This window comes from Ranitomeya imitator, chromosome 1 (assembly GCF_032444005.1).
Source record: "Ranitomeya imitator isolate aRanImi1 chromosome 1, aRanImi1.pri, whole genome shotgun sequence".
NCBI lineage: Eukaryota > Metazoa > Chordata > Amphibia > Anura > Dendrobatidae > Ranitomeya > Ranitomeya imitator.
In genome coordinates this window covers 408097521-408115890 of record NC_091282.1, presented here as the reverse complement: position 1 = coordinate 408115890, position 18370 = coordinate 408097521, and the positions used below count along the sequence as shown (strand labels likewise).

The 18370-nt window shown below is 43.1% G+C and overlaps 1 protein-coding gene across 1 annotated transcript in view; it reads right to left on the bottom strand.

Moving 5' to 3' along the window:
- The window catches only part of RASEF (RAS and EF-hand domain containing), an 86512-nt gene that overhangs the window by 49080 nt on the left and 19062 nt on the right, over positions 1 to 18370 (bottom strand). The window contains exons 2-3 of the mRNA XM_069762810.1: positions 15614 to 15760; positions 11861 to 11951 (exon numbers count right to left, since the gene is read on the bottom strand). Coding sequence (XP_069618911.1) covers positions 11861 to 11951; positions 15614 to 15760 — 238 coding nt within the window. The remainder of the gene's footprint in view (positions 1 to 11860; positions 11952 to 15613; positions 15761 to 18370) is intronic.

The window sequence follows — 18370 nt, the reverse complement described above, 5'->3', positions numbered from 1 at the left end:
CAATTACATCCTGACACTGGCGCTGGTGTCAGGATGTAATCATTCATTGCATGCGCCTCAGCGTTCAGTAGTGAACACTGCTTGCTCTAGTCACAGAGCAAGAACAATTTAATGGGCCGGCGGCCGTCAAAATACAGCTGAAGCCCAAGCATTGTGGTCTCTAGGAATCTGCCTGGGTGGGCAGAAAAAAGGATATTGCTGAAATGGGCCATAGGGCCTGAGGTTCCCCCCTTGCTTTCCCTCCAGCCCAACACCAACCTAACCCCATTTCTAGTCATTGCAGCCCTCCTGCCCCGCAGTCTCCATGTATAGATTGAAATCTATAGCACAGAAATCATTGGCTGCTCTGCACGTGAATACTCAGTGTGCCCTAAGCTTATTTCCCTGATAGCATACATAGCTAATGCCCTGAGAATAGTGCCCGCTGATCCATTCACTGTTGTCTACAGTATCCACTCTTAGTTTTTATTTGATAGAGCTGTAGAGCTTGTAATACAGTAACTCCGTTGCTGCCTATGCAGAGTGCAGCATTCAAGCTGTAGTGTGTTCTGCATAGGCAGCAACCGAGGTTAAAAAGCACTCAGTATAACGATTACACTGCCTAAGGCAAAATTATATCTACCGGTGTGCTTTCCTGCGATCTGCATAGGAACTGTAGTTGCATGCAAAAAGGTTGCCTTATTCTAGAAAGTGCTTGCTGGGTGCCAGACAATCACTGCTCCCATGTGCTTTTAGTAGAATCGGCGCTTGATAGTGGCTCAGTGGAGATTCCTTATAGGCTGGTCTTGCCATTCTGGATCATCTTGAACAAAGGGGGGGGGGGGGAATTCTCTCAATTGACACCCTGGGCATCCACCCCTATGACATTACGATACTGATCAAGAATAGAAAGTGCTTGATTCAGGAGTTTATATACTTAATCATATCATCTAAAAAAATAAACCCCAAAGTGTCACATTAAATCTGTATGCATTCTATGTTCATGACATATCCGATACCCATGCTGCAAGATATTAGAATATTAATATGCAAGGCTATGGGCTGAATGATTTATACTACAGAAAACCAAATTCCCAACACTGTGCAGTCTGGTTGCTGCAGAACCTCTTGATTAACAAGAAGCTCGGTGCAGAGTGAGATCTACAGTACATTAGTGAGGTGTGCATTATACTGCCAGCCAGAGTGGCTCAAGCCACATTGCGGAAACATACAGCATTCAATGCAGCAAGCAGCGCATATATATATATATATATATATATATATATATATATAAACTCTGCATAAAGACACATCTGTTATGGCAGTGTGCACCCCCCATGTTTGACACCCATATTCAGACCCCATGTGATAAGAATCCTAAATAACCTGATATGTATGAGCCCTTATGTCTGATAGGATGAGCCCTACACTATGTTACTGCACAAATCCTTCAGTCTCCGCTGCACATACTATTCTCCACTAGGGGGTGATACAGGCGCATTTTGGTTGTAATCACCAGGTATGTCTTTGATGAGCAGATATAAAAGCTTCAAAGGAAACCGTGTCTATGCAAATCTGCAGAAAAACAAATATACATTACATACACTGGTTCGTTACAGCAGCAACACTCGCAATAACACAGTATGTGCGATTGTCTTATAGAAACATGACATAAGGTTAGAGAACATTTGTAAAAAGGATCAGGATGGGGTTTTAAATAACAAAATGGCAGCACTAATGTGACATGCAGCACGTTCCTGAACATGTTGCATGAACGTACATGAATGTCTGCCTTTTTTGCAGTTTTTATGACATGAGGATATCTGATATAGGCAGACAGTATATACTGTATGTACCATTCGCTCTATGAATTTGATACGCATTTGTGACACATCAGATCATACCGTACACTGCACAGCTCTTAGAACATGTGGAAGTTTCCATGTGCGGGGTTAATTATTTGTCCGAGCAATACAGACTTGTTAGAAGGATGCCATCACAATACCTAGATGACCGTGTCCCTCCAGCAATCAGTTGTAATCTGTGGAGAAACCTAGTGGAGAGTGTTGAATTTCCCTGCAGCACTCCCACAGGACAAACTAAGCATTACACAGTGCCCACTCCAATTACTGGGTTGTTCAAAGGGAACCTTTCACCCCCAAAATCGCAGGTGAGCTAAGCCCACCGGCATCAGGGGCTTATCTACAGCATTCCGTAATGCCAGAATGTCAGGAGGGGTCCTCCAGCGTGAACGACTCTTGTTGATCGCTCTCTACTGTGGTGAAGAAATAAGGCTAATGCACAGGGGAACTCTCTATATTAACACAGAATGTCCTACAGGACTTATGTGCCAGAGTTTTCTTCCAAACACATTCTTCAAAACAATGAAAGCTGACAAGTGTAAAGTATTAGTGATAGCAGGGAGAGTAGTTTGTCTACTAAAGTATAAAACTGTTATTTAGAAAATCTGTCACCATCTGATCTGAGACCACCATAATGTACAGAAAGAAACACTAGTTCCAGTGATGTGTCACTTACTGGGCTGCTTGCTGTAGTTTTAATAAAATCATTGCCATGTAGTCCTTCATATTCATGAGCTCTGCACAAACCCGTTGCCATCACTGATTGGCAGCTTTCTGCCTATGCACAGTGTACACAACAGCTGCCAATCAGTGGTGTGGGCGGGGTTATACAGAGCTCAGCATTCAGAGACTTGCTAGTTCTGCAGTAGATAAAACAGTGATTTTATTAAAACTGCAGCAAGCATTCCAGTTAGTGATATATTGCTGGAATCAGAATCTCTCAAATGGGATAGCAAAATCTTGCTTACATATTTCCTTTAATGTTTAAAAATATTTAAAACAGGACATTAGGGGGATTCCAAAGATGAAAGTATAAAGTGCAACACTTTTCCCTTAAACCCCACTCGTTATGTAGGACACGGTATTGTATTATAACGAATGTGACATGACTCTAAGGCTGCCGTCACACTAGCAGTATTTGGTCAGTATTTTACCTCAGTATTTGTAGCCAAAACCAGGAGTGGAACAATTAGAGGAAAAGTATAATAGAAACATATGCACCACTTCTGTATTATCACCCACTCCTGGTTTTGGCTTACAGATACTGAGGTAAAATACTGACCAAATACTGCTAGTGTGACCGCAGCCTTATTCTGAATACACTGGATAGCGAGTAAACATTGAGAACAGGGGTGCAGGTTATTTCATCAGAACGTTCCTTAGGCTAAGTCATTTATTTCTACTCTATAAATGATCTCCTCACATTTTACATAACCGAAGTGACAAAGAAAAGCCAAAATCTAGGGGAAGCCTGTGAGAGAAAAGCTCCTGCGAGCTGGAAACACCTCCTGAAGTGACCAACCTCCGTGCATCTAGAATCAGACACGTCACGGTCAGTAGAAGGCAGCCATGCATAGCTGAACCAATTCACCTGAGAACATAGCAGGCCATGGAAATGTCTACACACCCAGCACATCTGCTGCTTCTGGGGAAAGTGCTATACAGTTATTTCTCATGAGACAAAAACCTCATCCAAGCAGTTCTACCCTCAAATCAACCAAAAAGCGGCAGCAGTCCATCAGCGGCAAAACGCTGGTTTACTCACCCACATTATACAAATGTACGGTATATCACACAGCCTCATAGAATTCCATAAATCACTCGTTATATTTAAAGAAAGTGACAAATTATGTCGTTAAAATCTAAGGCTTACCAATCTGAGACACATTTGTCGGACCTAAGGGTATGTGTCCACGTTCAGGATTGCATCAGGATTTGGTCAGGATTTTATGCAGGTAAAATCCTGACCAAATCTGCACCTGAGGTCACTGGCAGGTCACCTGCGCTGTCCTTGCGTTTTCTCTGCAATGTTAGGATGTGCTGCGTTCTTAAAAGACGCGCCACATGTGCGTTTTCGCGGGTCTGCCGCCTGCGTCTTTTAATGCATAGTGGAGACGGGATTTCATGAAATCCCCTCCACTATGCTGTAACATCTGGACGCTGCGTTTTTGGCGATGTGGCTCAATGCAGCGTCAAAAACGCAGCGTTTCCTGAACGTGGAAACATACCCTTAGACTGTTTCCCATTTTATGTCACCTCTTGGTGCACACTAGTAATAAATCTGCTCAATAAAGGCTATGTTCTCGCACGGTTTCTGTCTGAATACCCCAAAAACTGTATTCCAACGGGAAATTCAACAGAGCCATTAACTTGGCAGACCACCTGTTTGTGCATGTCTTAAAAAGATGAACATTACCAGGACAAAGGACAAACTGCCCACAGTGATCCCATTGGCTTCTTTCTATAGAATGGTTCCCCTTGGAATTCAATTCATCAAGGATTGTGACAAAAACCCAAATGAGTGCTCTGCAGAGACCACTATATTAATGCGACCCTTGCCACAGACAAGTCCCATTTTATTGACAATTTTACACTGGCAAGGTTCATCATTCCTAATAAATATGTCGAAAATCATGACAATGATCTGTGCACAAATTTTGGTGATACAAAAGCTAGAATTCCGGTGCAATGGTAACATTGTCAGGGGAATGTATCACAGTATGGAGTTCTCACACCAGTGGTGGGTGGACTATACAGTGGAAAAACAGCTGTGTTATATGTAGGTGTGCCAAATTTAGGAAACATTGATACATTTGTTGGAAATAATGGTAACACGGCCAGATGCAAAACTGACTTTAAAAAAATCGTCATATGGCAATGTCCCCCTTGCGTCTTGGCATGAAAAGTATTATTCTTGCATGAAAGGTTCACCCAAACACAGGCAACATTGACCCAAACACAGGTAGTGCACCACACCTACATCATAGCATAGTGCAACTGAATGGGATCTTTACATCGCGCACACTGCACACTGTGAGGATTCTCCAATGCCGGCACTGGGAGCAGGCTTTCATGTATACTTTCAGCCACATTCCGACTAGACATACTTGCAATGAGCGTGGTCATGCATGTCTAGTAGGCATGTGAGCGCATATATGCAAATCACATACATGCGACCGCGTGCCCGCCACACCCAGCGCCAGCACCGGATAATTCTCACAGCGTGCAGTGTGCGCAATGTGAGAATTCACAAGTCTGCAGTCATATAAAGTGATGGCAGACTTGTAGCCTAACCAGACAACGCTTATAAATGATTTGTATATTGTATGTTAGCAGTTTCTCCCCACAATAGAAACCTCAGTGGTTTCTCCATTTGCCTTTCTACATTTGTTTCCCCCCTCTTTAAAGTTCAATGAACAACAGAAGGTATAATTTGATTCCTCACTACAAACAGATTTGTAGCCAGATTTCAGCAGTTTTTTGCCAAGAACAAATTTTACAATTTTTATCCCCAAGAAAAACAGATTTTTCACGTGTATGTCATCTATATAATATCTGCATGGCATCCTTTCGGCATCAATTTTTACATATCAGCAGTTATTATAATTTACAAGACCAACTACAGTTTCCTATATTAAGAATTGCAATTTATACCTAAAAATAAGATGTTACACGTTTGATCTGTATGAGATCCGTTTTTTGTGCAACCGTAGATTTGAAAGGGCGAGTCTCATCCGACATATAATGCAGACTAATCTACGCTTTCATTTTTTTTCTTGTAAACATTTAGTCTGTGTGAAAAAGCCATGGCTTTGACAAAGATCGTTTGATCGAAACGCGTTGCCGTGTCTCTGCTGTCCATCGGCACATACTGGAGGGAGAATGTACACCATGTACAATATGTTTTTAAAGGCATCAATAAAAGAATTATTTTAAGGAGCTGGAACTCAACCCTTTTTTTTTTTATTATGATTAGCTATCTACTATATAATTGTCTAAGGGTTACTTCTGTCTGTCTGTCTGTCACAGATATTCATTGGTCACGTCCTCTGTGTGTCATGGAATCCAAGTCGCTGATTGGTCTCGCCAGCTGCCTGTCATTGCTGCCGCGACCAATCAGCGACGGCCACAGTCCGATTAGTCCCTCCCTACTCCCCTGCAGTCAGTGCCCGCCACCCGCTTCATACTCCTCGCAGTCACCGCTCACACAGGGTTAATGCCAGCGGTAACGGACCGTGTTATGCCGCGGGTAACTCACTCCGTTACCGCCGCTATTAACCCTGTGTGACCAAGTTTTTACTATTGATGCTGCCTATGCAGCGTCAATAGTAAAAAGATCTAATGTTAAAAATAATAAAAAAATAAAATAAAAAATCATTATATACTCACCTTCCGTCGCGTTTCCGGCTCCTCGCGACGCTCCAGTAACTGCTCCATGCAAGCAGCAGGTTCCGGTGGCAAGGATGATATGCGTCAAGGACCTGCCATGACGTCACGGTCATGTGACCGAGATGTCATCACGGGTCCTGCGCTACCAACCCTGGGTCCGGAAGCTACCGAGTGCACCGCACACAGGCGACATGACTACAAGGGCTCCCTCGGAAGGTGAGTATATGTTTATTTTTTATTTTTTAACCTGTGACATACGTGGCTGGGCAATATACTACGTAGCTGGGCAATATACTACATGGCTGGGCAATATACTATGTGACTGGCCAATATACTACATGGCTGGGCAATATACTACGTGCCTCGGTGCTGTATACTACGTGACTGGGCAATATACTACGTGACTGGGCAATATACTACGTGACTGGGCAATATACTACGTCACTGGGCAATATACTACATCACTGGGCAATATACTACGTGGCTGGGCAATATACTACGTGACTGGGCAATATACTACGTGACTGGGCAATATACTACGTCACTGGGCAATATACTACATCACTGGGCAATATACTACGTCGCTGGGCAGTATACTACGTGGCTGGGCAATATACTACGTGGCTGGGCAATATACTACGTGGCTGGGCAATATACTGCGTCCCTGGGCAATCTACTACGTGGCTGGGCAATATACTACATAGCTGGGCAATATACTACGTGGCTGGGCAATATACTACGTGGTTGGGCAATATACTACATGGCTGGGCAATATACTATGTCGCTGTGAAATATACTACGTGGGTTGTGCAATATACTACGTGGACATGCATATTCTAGAATACCCAATGTGTTAGAATCGGGCCACCATCTAGTTGGACTATAAAAGGCCCTGTAGCGATGTCAGGTAGGCTAGGGTTAAATCCTATTTCTATAGGCTCTGATTAGTGCGCCTGTCTTGCTCTGCAGTATATAACTAGACATGGTATTCACCTGAGTAAGTCAGCTGGGGAAGCTGACCAGACTGGATTTGTGTTGGAGCTGAAGAGAGAGACAATCTGGTATCTCTGTCTGAGAAGCGACTACATAGACCATGCGCACCAATCTGCAAGTATCACTGGTTGCTATGGATGATAGTTGTTTTGATGGACTTAACTGGGTCTTTATTGTTTAGATAACGCCTGGCCAAGGCTAGGGATTTATGGATTTATTTTGGTACCGTGCCACCAATGTAAATAAATGTCAGATTGTTTTGATACAAGAATTCAGTGCCTGTGTGAACGCTACCTACTGCCTACCTGAGATCATGAATTCTTACAGCCCATATAATATTCTTGAACTGGGGCTGTGCATAACAGTTGGTAACATACGGTAATTCTTTTTCAGCAAAGACTATTCTCCGTCCCACACACAGTGGAGCATATATCTTGTCTTATATGTGAATAATACAACAAATGTAAAGGGTTACTAGAAGAAGAAATAGAAGACTACCTGAATTAAATACATAGGACACATATCAGCACGTTTTTGCCAGCGGGATGACTACCAGCAGCAGGTGGAGATTGGGTCCTATTTTGTAATTGGGCCTCAATAGCGGTACTGCCCTGAAGAAGACCCTTAATTGGTGATCCAAATACATCCATACATCAGTGGTATTTTCTAGACCTCAAAGTGATCAATAATGCTATCTAGAAGCCTTTCATTGTAATTCTAGTTATGCCACTTCTTCCCTGAAAAGAGCACATAAAACATGTGGCGGGTAAGAACAAACAAAATGGATTGTTTAAGGGTATATACAGTGATCCTGAAAATCCAACATATGCTGTATCTTATGTAATCTAGCAACAGTTCTTGTTTCTGTGTAAGAGAGGAGTTTCCTAGGCTCACACAGATGTGCAGCGTACTATCAGCCCACAAAGTAAAGACTAAGCAGGCACGCAGAATTTGCCTTATAGGTGTATTTGTTTATTCTAAGAAATGTATCTAGAAAAAACACCTTTTCTAAGCAAAGCCTCTGACACTGCTGTTCAGCTACTCATCCTACGTCATAATGATTCAAAGAGATTTTCCTCAACATTGCCAATGGACACGGCATGGAAACTGGCCATCAGTGGACAGTCTATAGTTGGTCTGCTAGGTTGAGATTGCTCAACTCTTTCCAGACAGCTAGAAGATATACTTTTACACATTATCTCACTTTATCTTCCAATCTGTCTCCTAAGCTCAGTATATTATTAAAAGAAAGAAAGGAGTCATTTCTCTTGGTATACCAGAGATTGGTGAAACCATGAAAAAAACTGTGAAAATGATCGCTTCCTTCAAAAGTCTCTCCAGCCCTGACTCAACAACTGGGGGCATCTCAGTAAAGATTGACAAGCATGGTGTCATCATGGAGCATGACGGATTTGCTCTGTAAAAACAATTTTGCATGACAATTTATTATGTGGACATCTTAAATGGAGCCTGTGACCAGAAAAACTGCTATAGACCTGCAGATATGGGGTTAATCTGAAGGTTATTCTATTATTATGCTGGCTGGCACATGCACTTAGGTAGAAAATTAGCTTTATTCTCTGTAATAGCCAATCGGATGTGTACTGAATCGTTCAAACCAGTGCACCCTAGGGGTGGCCGAGTAGTTCAGAGTGGGTCCTTCCCACCTACTTGTTTTTTATCTATCTCCACCCTCCTCTTCCTTGACTGACAGCTCTGGCTTTATAGGAGCGAGCAGAGGGCGGAGACAGATGAAAAACAAATATGCGGGATGGTGCACTGAACTGTTGGGCACACCAAGGGTGCACCAACTTTCATCTATGCTTTGCTGCTGTTCTATTGCATAGTGAGGGGTAACAGGTACCACAGTACAGTGAAGAACGTTGGAGGAACCACAGCTCTGAATCAGCCCCTTCCTTCACATCATCAGTGCCAATCCCAGAGGTTGATTACCATTTCCCACCCACCAATCACAAAATAATGCCATATTCTAGAAACATGCCACCTTCTCCCGTCGATGCCCAAGCAATGCTCTAATATGATTTTGTTTACCTACATTGCATCTTCATCGATATGGAGTCGATCAGTAAGTGAACGCTACTGTTACGGTATCGTTTATGACCCATTGTTCTGTATTTGGTCTAGTTTTCTATCTTATGCATGCCATCACCTTTTTGTCCCAAGATGCCTTCTTGTTTGCTGTGGTTTGTAGCCAAAAATAAATGGAGCATATGTAGAAAAGTAGCAAAGACACTGCCCTCAGCACATAGCAACTAGTAAATTGTTTATGTTCATAGAGGTAACAAAATTCGCAATTCTGCAAATGCAGTCAAGCAGGAACTCCACATTCAGGGATGTTTACCTTCTAGGCAGATTTCTATATGCTTGTTGTCTTTGGATGCACCAGCAGTTATCCATCTGGGTGAGATGGAATGACTGTCTATCCTATGTGTACTAACTGGCAATAAAGACATATAGACTATTGTGTACAAATCATTTGGAACATATTGTTCATTTTTATGTGCACACAAAGCAAATGCACAGTGGATTTTTCATCCAGATTTTCCTGCGTATTAGGCCGGGGTCACACTGATGTATTGCATCTGATGCGAGATCATCGGATGCGATATGCTAATGACATTCGGTTCCTGCTCTCAGCAGAGCAGGAGCCGAGTGTCATGCGTCTGTGCTCCGATTCTCTCGCACAGGGAGGATCGGAGCACAGCTGCTGAGGAGGCAGAGAAATGAATTTCTCCATCTCCTCCATTGCTGGGGTCCGCTTATAGCACACATCACTCGGATGTTATCCGAGTGGTGTGCGCTGTCTCGCTCGCACCCATAGGCTTATATGGGTGCGAGTGAGCCGAGAGTTTTCCTCGGTCCGAGACAATCGCAGCATGCTGCGATTGTCTCGGACCGAGGAAAACGGCCGACAAAAAGTCGGTTGCTGGGAGCTGCCCCATATGTTAACATTGGTCCGACTGCAATGCGAATTTTTATCGCATTGCACTCGGCCGTTTTAAACGCCAGTGTGACGCCGGCCTTACACTACCTGCATTGTGGGTGAGTTGCACATTAATATATTCTGCGTATTTTTAAAATGCAACATATCAATTTCTCCTGCAGCCCATCACCATAGAATTCACCTTTTGCAATGGACAGGGTGACAGCGGCGTCCAATCCTGCAGCATTTTTGCAACAATAATTCAAATAAAATCCACTAAATTTAATGTGGAAATTCAGCAGTAAAATAAGTTCCATGTGGCCATGATCAAAGGATATCCCTACTGTAAATAGGAATTCCATAAAGAGTATCTGTCATTTCAGATATTTTTCAAAACAAACTGTTCTGTGTGTGTACATGATGTGAATCCTGCTTTTTTCACCAGTTTTCCCACTACAGGCTCTGTCTTTAATTTTCTGTTCTCTCTTAGCTGATGAGTGAAAACTAGTTGTTATGATGTCTCCAATAAACGCTGTACAGAGAGAGATTCCTACTCTTGTTTTTCTGTAGCGCATGAGATAAAAGCAGCATTGTCATGGAAGATAATCTACAGTACTACACAGCAGTGTGGCTGTGAATCCAGCACTGAAGTGAGATAAAGCAATTGTTCAAAGCTGCAGCTCTATCTGCCTGTGTTCTTGTCTTTCAATGTGCTGAGTACTCTTCACTCCTTGTCGATCGCCCATTACCAACCGAAGTACTCAGAGGAAGCCCATTCCAACACCAACGCATGTAGACACTGCCTTCGTTGCTGTGGAATGAGCCAGAACATTCTGCATGCGATGTTATAAAGAATGCTGACCATATTTTTACTCAATTAGATCACAAGTGTCTGTTGAGATCATAATGATCAAACTTTTTAGGGTATAGCTATTCAGGTGGTTTTGTTTAATTTTTTGGCCATGATTTTCATAAACACTCTTCTTTATGCTACAGTTAAATCATAATTATCAAAATCTCAGCAACAAATAAAGAAACGACGTATGGAGATACACCTTTAACGTCTAGTTTACCCCAAAAAATGTACTGAAAGCCAAACGTAGTAGAAATATATTAGGAAATCCTTTTGTGAACGTGAACAATTGAGGATTAAGAATTGAAACAGTGTTGCCAAAATAATGACAATTAAATCCCAAAAAGCTAGAATCGGAGACTCACCTGGTGTGGGAAAGATGTCCTAGAAAACTGGACATTGACCATTACACCCAGTGACCTAGTTGGCTTTCAAAGAAGCTGACACAATCTATCTTGGTTCAAGGAACATCCAAATTGGAGATCGCTGTTGTAGACCCAATTTCAAACAAGTGTATTGGTTGCGGTGGATGGCGGTATAAAAATATGAAAAGGAAATACTAGTGCCCAAAAGTAGCAAATTTCTAAGGTGCCATGAGATATGGGGATGTATAAGTAGATGCATATAGACCTACACTCCTTAATGCCACTTATCACCCTGAAGGACAGATAGTCTTACCAGCCCCGTTGAAGACATTTACAGTGTACAGTGTACGGTAAGTGAGTCCTCACAAGAAATCATAAGCATTCTTTCACACCCAAACTGCCCTTACAGTGAAACTTGTGTCTTCGAGGGTCTTACTTTACAATGACTATCTACAGGATAAAATGACCTGCCAACCTCTTTCTTTATTCTGCTCTCGACAGCCTGTATCCGATGATCCATCTCTTCTTCTAGCTCACTCAGCTGCATGGTTGCTTTGTCCTGGGCTCTACAATTGAAAATCAAAACCATCAGCAAACAAAAACTGTCAGATTCTTCCCATACTTTCATTTATTGACAGAAAAGAGGGCACAAAACGTTTTTTTTTTTTTTGCAATGTAACCGGATATTATTTTCTCACTGTAATACTGTAGGGCTCACTGTGAGGTTACAGAAGGGTGCGAATACAAATGCCACCAAGGAGAAAGAAATCAAAATCAGGACCATAATACTACCAGCCCTTTAGTGTAAATCCAAGGACTTGCCTACGTTATTCCATGGGCATGTTAAATTTGGGCACCATGAACCTTATTTTGGACAGGTCCACAGGTTCACCTAGCAATAAAGCTGGCACCTTAAGGCTATGTGCACACGTTCAGGATTTCTTGCAGAAAATTCCGGAGGAAAACCTGAAATTTTCTGCAAGAAATCTGCATGCGTTTTTTGTGCTTTTTTGATGCGTTTTTGATGCGTTTTTTCCGGACATTTCCCAATGCATTTTATAGTGGGAAATCCGCAAAAAAAACCCGCAAAATTAATGAACATGCTGCGTTTTTTACCGCGATGCGTTTTTTTTTCGCGGGAAAAAAAACACATCATGTGCACAAAACATGCGGAATTCATTCTAAATGATGGGATGCATATTGTATGCTGGTTTTTTTTGCAGTTTTATAGCATTTTTATCGCAAAAAAAACACGAAAAATCAGCAACGTGTGCACATGGCCTAATACTTTTATTGCATCGCATCATTGCATTGCCACCCGTTTTTTGGCGTGAACGCCTCTCAATTACTCACTTTTAGATTCACAAACGATTTGCGCCTTTTTTAAGTTGTCTTTTGTGGTTTAGTTAGTTATTTTATATTTACGTGAATGTGGCTTCTAGATATTTTAAACAGATGAGTGAAATGTGACTTAAAAAAAAAAGACACCAATTTAGCAGAACTATACTCCAGAACCCCCTCCCCGGCCCAAGTGATCTGCATGGCAGTTATTTTGGCATATTTTTAGTGTCAATTTATGAATGTGCAACTTTTGTAACTTTCTCTGTTGGGCTGTAGAAATACCGCTATAAACTTTGCCCCACAGTTTACTCCAGACAAAATACTTGAAGTGATTTTTGATAAAAAAAATTTTTGTCTAACAATGACAGAACTCATATGATCTCTTTAACCCCTCAACAACCAATGCATAGTATTTACTACAGCAGCCAATAAGGTGTATTATTCTGAAAGCTCTCAGTTCCACATTCTCCTCAGTCCACATGCTGCACAGTCCACATGCTGCATAGTCCACATGTTGTACAGTCCACATGCTGCTCAGTCCACATGCTGCTCAGTCCACATGCTGCACAGTCCACAGTCTGCTCAGTCCACATGCTGCACAGTCCACATGTTGTACAGTCCACATGCTGCACAGTCCACATGTTGTACAGTCCACATGCTGCACAGTCCACATGTTGTACAGTCCGCATGCTGCTCAGTCCACGTGCTGCACGGTCCACATGTTGTACAGTCCACATGCTGCTCAGTCCACATGCTGCACAGTCCACATGTTGTACAGTCCACATGCTGCACAGTCCACATGTTGTACAGTCCGCATGCTGCTCAGTCCACGTGCTGCACAGTCCACATGTTGTACAGTCCACATGCTGCTCAGTCCACATGCTGCTCAGTCCACATGTTGTACAGTCCACATGCTGCTCAGTCCACATGCTGCTCAGTCCACATGCTGCACAGTCCACATGCTGCTCAGTCCACATGCTGCTCAGTCCACATGCTGCACAGTCCACATGTTGTACAGTCCACATGCTGCTCAGTCCACATACTGCACAGTCCACATGTTGTACAGTCCACATGCTGCTCAGTCCACATGCTGCTCAGTCCACATGCTGCACAGTCCACATGCTGCTCAGTCCACATGCTGCTCAGTCCACATGCTGCACAGTCCACATGTTGTACAGTCCACATGCTGCTCAGTCCACATGCTGCACAGTCCACATGTTGTACAGTCCACATGCTGCTCAGTCCACATGCTGCACAGTCCACATGTTGTACAGTCCACATGCTGCACAGTCCACATGATGCTCAGTCCACATGCTGCACAGTCCACATGTTGTACAGTCCACATGCTGCACAGTCCACATGCTGCTCAGTCCACATGTTGTACAGTCTACATGCTGATCAGTCCACATGCTGCTCAGTCCACATGCTGCACAGTCCACATGTTGTACAGTCCACATGCTGCTCAGTCCACATGCTGCTCAGTCCACATGCTGCTCTGTCCACATGCTGCTCTATCTACATGCTGCACAGTCCACATGCTGAGTCCACATGCTGCTCTGTCCACAGGCTGCTCAGTCCACAGGCTGCTCAGTCCACATGCTGCTCAGTCCACATGCTGCTCAATCCACATGCTGCACAGTCCACATGCTGCTCAGTCCACATGCTGCTCAATCCACATGCTGCACAGTCCACAGGCTGCTCAGTCCACAGGCTGCTCAGTCCACATGCTGCTCAATCCACATGCTGCTCAATCCACATGCTGCACAGTCCACAGGCTGCTCAGTCCACAGGCTGCTCAGTCCACATGCTGCTCAATCCACATGCTGCACAGTCCACATGCTGCTCAATCCACATGCTGCTCAGTCCACATGCTGCACGGTCCACATGCCCAGGTTATATCTAAAATTCTTGGATATCAGGCACTGGTCAAAAAACAATAATGATCATTTAAAGGGGTTATCCACTTCTGGACAATCAATATTAAAGAGAACCTGACTGCCGATCTATGGGCAGCAAGTATTAGATAATGGATGTATGATTTCAGCCATGTATAACTCTGAAACACTGCGGAATATCAGAGAAAAACAGTTTAAAATCTGCTAGTTAGACAGGCGGGTCCCCGGCGGCTTCTCCCCGCCCACTGCCCTGGAGTGATAGGTCTCTCCCTCTCTCCACCCGGATGTAATGTGAATAATGCATCAGGTGTTGCTCAGAATAGATAAATGGGGGGTAAATCACTGAGTACGGAGGAGCAGCAATAGTCTGAGGGATAAATAAGATTTAATCTTTTTTCACCTGGATGGCCACATTTATTAAGGATTATCTATTATTGAATAACCATATTAAAACTTTAAAGGTCATGGTCTATGGTGGTATCTAAGTTGTTTCACAGAAGAAGGAGCCTCACTGTGGCAAACCATTGCCCCCTTTGCAAAGTGATTATGGATGCTTTTCTATGGCATCCGGGGGCCTATATCTAATATTCCTGCCTTAAAGCAAATCTATCTCCTGGTCTGTATTCTGAGAGCAACATCATTTTGAGATGGAGATCCCTTACTGGATTGCTTGCTGTAGTTTTGACAAAATCTGTTTTATCAGCAAAAAGTTTTCACTTGGAAACAGTGCTAGAGAAACATCGCTGGAGTAGGACACCATAATTAGCATACATACATGTATACATTGAATTTGATCATTGAAACATTGTAAAAAACACATCATTAACGTGTCACTGCACAGATCTAAAAAGCAAAGAAAACTATGGTCACCATCAACATGGTTCATATACAAGAAGGTCACGACAGCCACAATATCAGTTTCCATTCACAGCAATTATTGATTGTGGTAGAAAAACACATTTGAAACACAGTTTGAAGGAGCAAAAAAGTACCTTTTAACAGCAATAGCCAAATTCTCCATTTCTGAGCTTTGAAGTCTGATCTCCCGAACAAAGTTTCTGATGACATGTTCGTATTGCTGGATTAGGAGAGGTTCCACGATGGTGATGTTCTGGTACAGCACATTGGCTTGTTCTTTCCTGCATAGTAAAAGAAACCCCAAGTAATTCCAATACAGAGTATGGTCGGCCATATCCACCCTCACTGAATATAAAGAAAAAATCTGTTCCTGGATAGTAGAAGGCTTATATAGGGTGCAATAACGCTGGAGTGGCCAAGCTCAAGAGATCAATACATACAGTAAGTTATTTATATAATCCTAATAAATGCTTGGTGGCCTGGACGACCACATCACACTAAAGCCTTGTCCATTGAGCACAGATAAAATTTAAATGGCATGATGGAGCCGGGAGTTCTCTATTCGTAGCATCTCCATTCAACCTACAAGATGGGGGTATTGATTATAGGCTATTGTACAAAGGGGTTCTAATTAGTGGTGAGCGAGTGTGATTCTTACTCGAGTTTTCCAAGCATGCTTGGGTGTTCTTCGAGAATTTTGGGCGTGCTCAGAGATTATGTTTGAGTCCCCGCAGCTGCATGATTTGCGGCTGCTAGACAGCTTGAATACATGTGGGGGTTGCCTGTTTGCTAGAGAATCCCCACATGTATTCAGGCTGTCTAGCAGCCGCAAATCATGCAGCTGCGGGGACTCAAACATAATCTCCGAGCATGCCTAAGATACTCGGAGAAGACCCAAGCATACTCGTAAATCTCGAGTAACGAGCATACTCGCTCATCACTTGTCCTAATTATTGTATAGAAGCACAAGAGAGATCATTATTACTGCAGGCCATTAAGGGGCAATTATGACCCCCCCCCCCACCTACCCAACCACACCTCTTCCTGCTCCCTCTCTCCTCCCCCCAGATGGCTTGGTTATAGTCACCCTACTAAATACAATAACCCTCGCTGGATTGTTACTTTATTTGTTTATCACACCCAGACTTTGGCTATCAATTACTGTCCAAAGTAAAGAAAAGATCTATCATAAATGAAAAAGAATTCTTTATTGATGATAATAATAAAAAAAAAAATCAGAGTGCCTTATGTAGGGCACGCTGCTGTATCCTGACAAAGATATTATTATTTTACTGCTGATGTAAAACAAAGTGATTTATCAAAAATAGGGTGCTATATAGACAGAGTCAAGTGACGCACTCATTAGATTAATCATGAGTAACAAATCATTTATATCCTATGTACCTTATAAACTAGAATGTGCACATGTAATACCAATTGGCCATTTTCGCGTGTCCCTGGTACACTGTATATTAGGCTACTTTCACACTTCCGTCTTTTGTCCTCCGTCGCAATCCGTCATTATGGGCAAAAAACGGATCCTGAAAATGTGCTTGCAGGATGCTTTTTTTGCCCATACACTTGTATAAGCGACGGGTCGCGACTCGCGACGGATGGGCACACGTCGCATCCATCGTGCGACAAATCCGTCGTGTTTTGGCGGACGCAACGCAAAAAAAAAACGTTCAATGTAACTTTTTTTGTGCGACGTGTCCGCCATTTTCGACCACGCATGCGTGGCCGAAACTCCGCCCCCTCCGCCCCGTTCTGCAGGATGGGCAGCGGATGCGCTGAAAAACTGCATCCGCTGCCCACGTCTTGCAGTTATTTCACACCGTCTGTCGGTACGTCGGCCCGACGCATTGCATTGTGAAAGTAGCCTTATTATTTTTATTCATTTTTATTACAGCTCTATTTATCCCTTATCACTTTACATGTGACAAAAGCGGCATACATAGACAAGTACAATAAACATGAGCAATACAAGGCACACACAAGTACAGAAGGAGAGAGGACCCTGCCGGCGAGGGCTCACAGTCTACAGGGGATATGTGTAACCCTAGTCACTACTTACAGACAAGACATGTGGCAGGTTAGTCAAGAGGTCCGGACTCATGGTCCACTGGTTACATTGACTTTGGGGTCCACTTTTCAATATTCAAATATTACATTAACCTTATTCACAAATTTACCTTTGCCTCTATATATTAATAAAGTTTGTTTTTCAATTGAATGATGAGTTGCTCCCTGTCCCGACATAATGAATCAAGTGAATTGTGCCAGCTACACATATAGGTGGAGTAGAGGGCCCACCACTGCACAAGGGCCCACCAAGGGGCTTCACCTAGTCCGCTGTCGGCCAATCTAAGCCTGGAAACATTGTAACAGCCAATCTCCTTCTACTAGCTCAGAAACAACTGAAAACTAGAGACAGAGACTAAAATAGGAGAAGACTGGTAAAAAAAAATGCAGGGTACAGGTCATATAATGGCCAGCGATAGTACTATTCTGCATGTATACACATATGACAGCTTATTGTGAACAGTTACCTGAAATGACAAGTTTGCTTTTGCGTATATCATGGCCGAGTGCTATCCAATGTTTTATCGGACAGCACCCAGCCCAATGTCCTACTATGGGGCAGTGCAGTTCTGCGATTGCTTTCTCATGCTGATTCATCATGAGGACAAAAATCACGGCGAGATGCAAGGGCCTCTGGAATAAGGATCACGAGCACCCATACAAGTCCATGGGGGCATGGGCAAAATCGGACTGCACTCAGATGTCATCCAAGTGCAGTCTGACATCCACGGACTCAAACAATGGAGAAAGATGTGAATGTGTACACATAGCCTGTCAGTAGATAAATACATTGATGCTTCGAATACAGT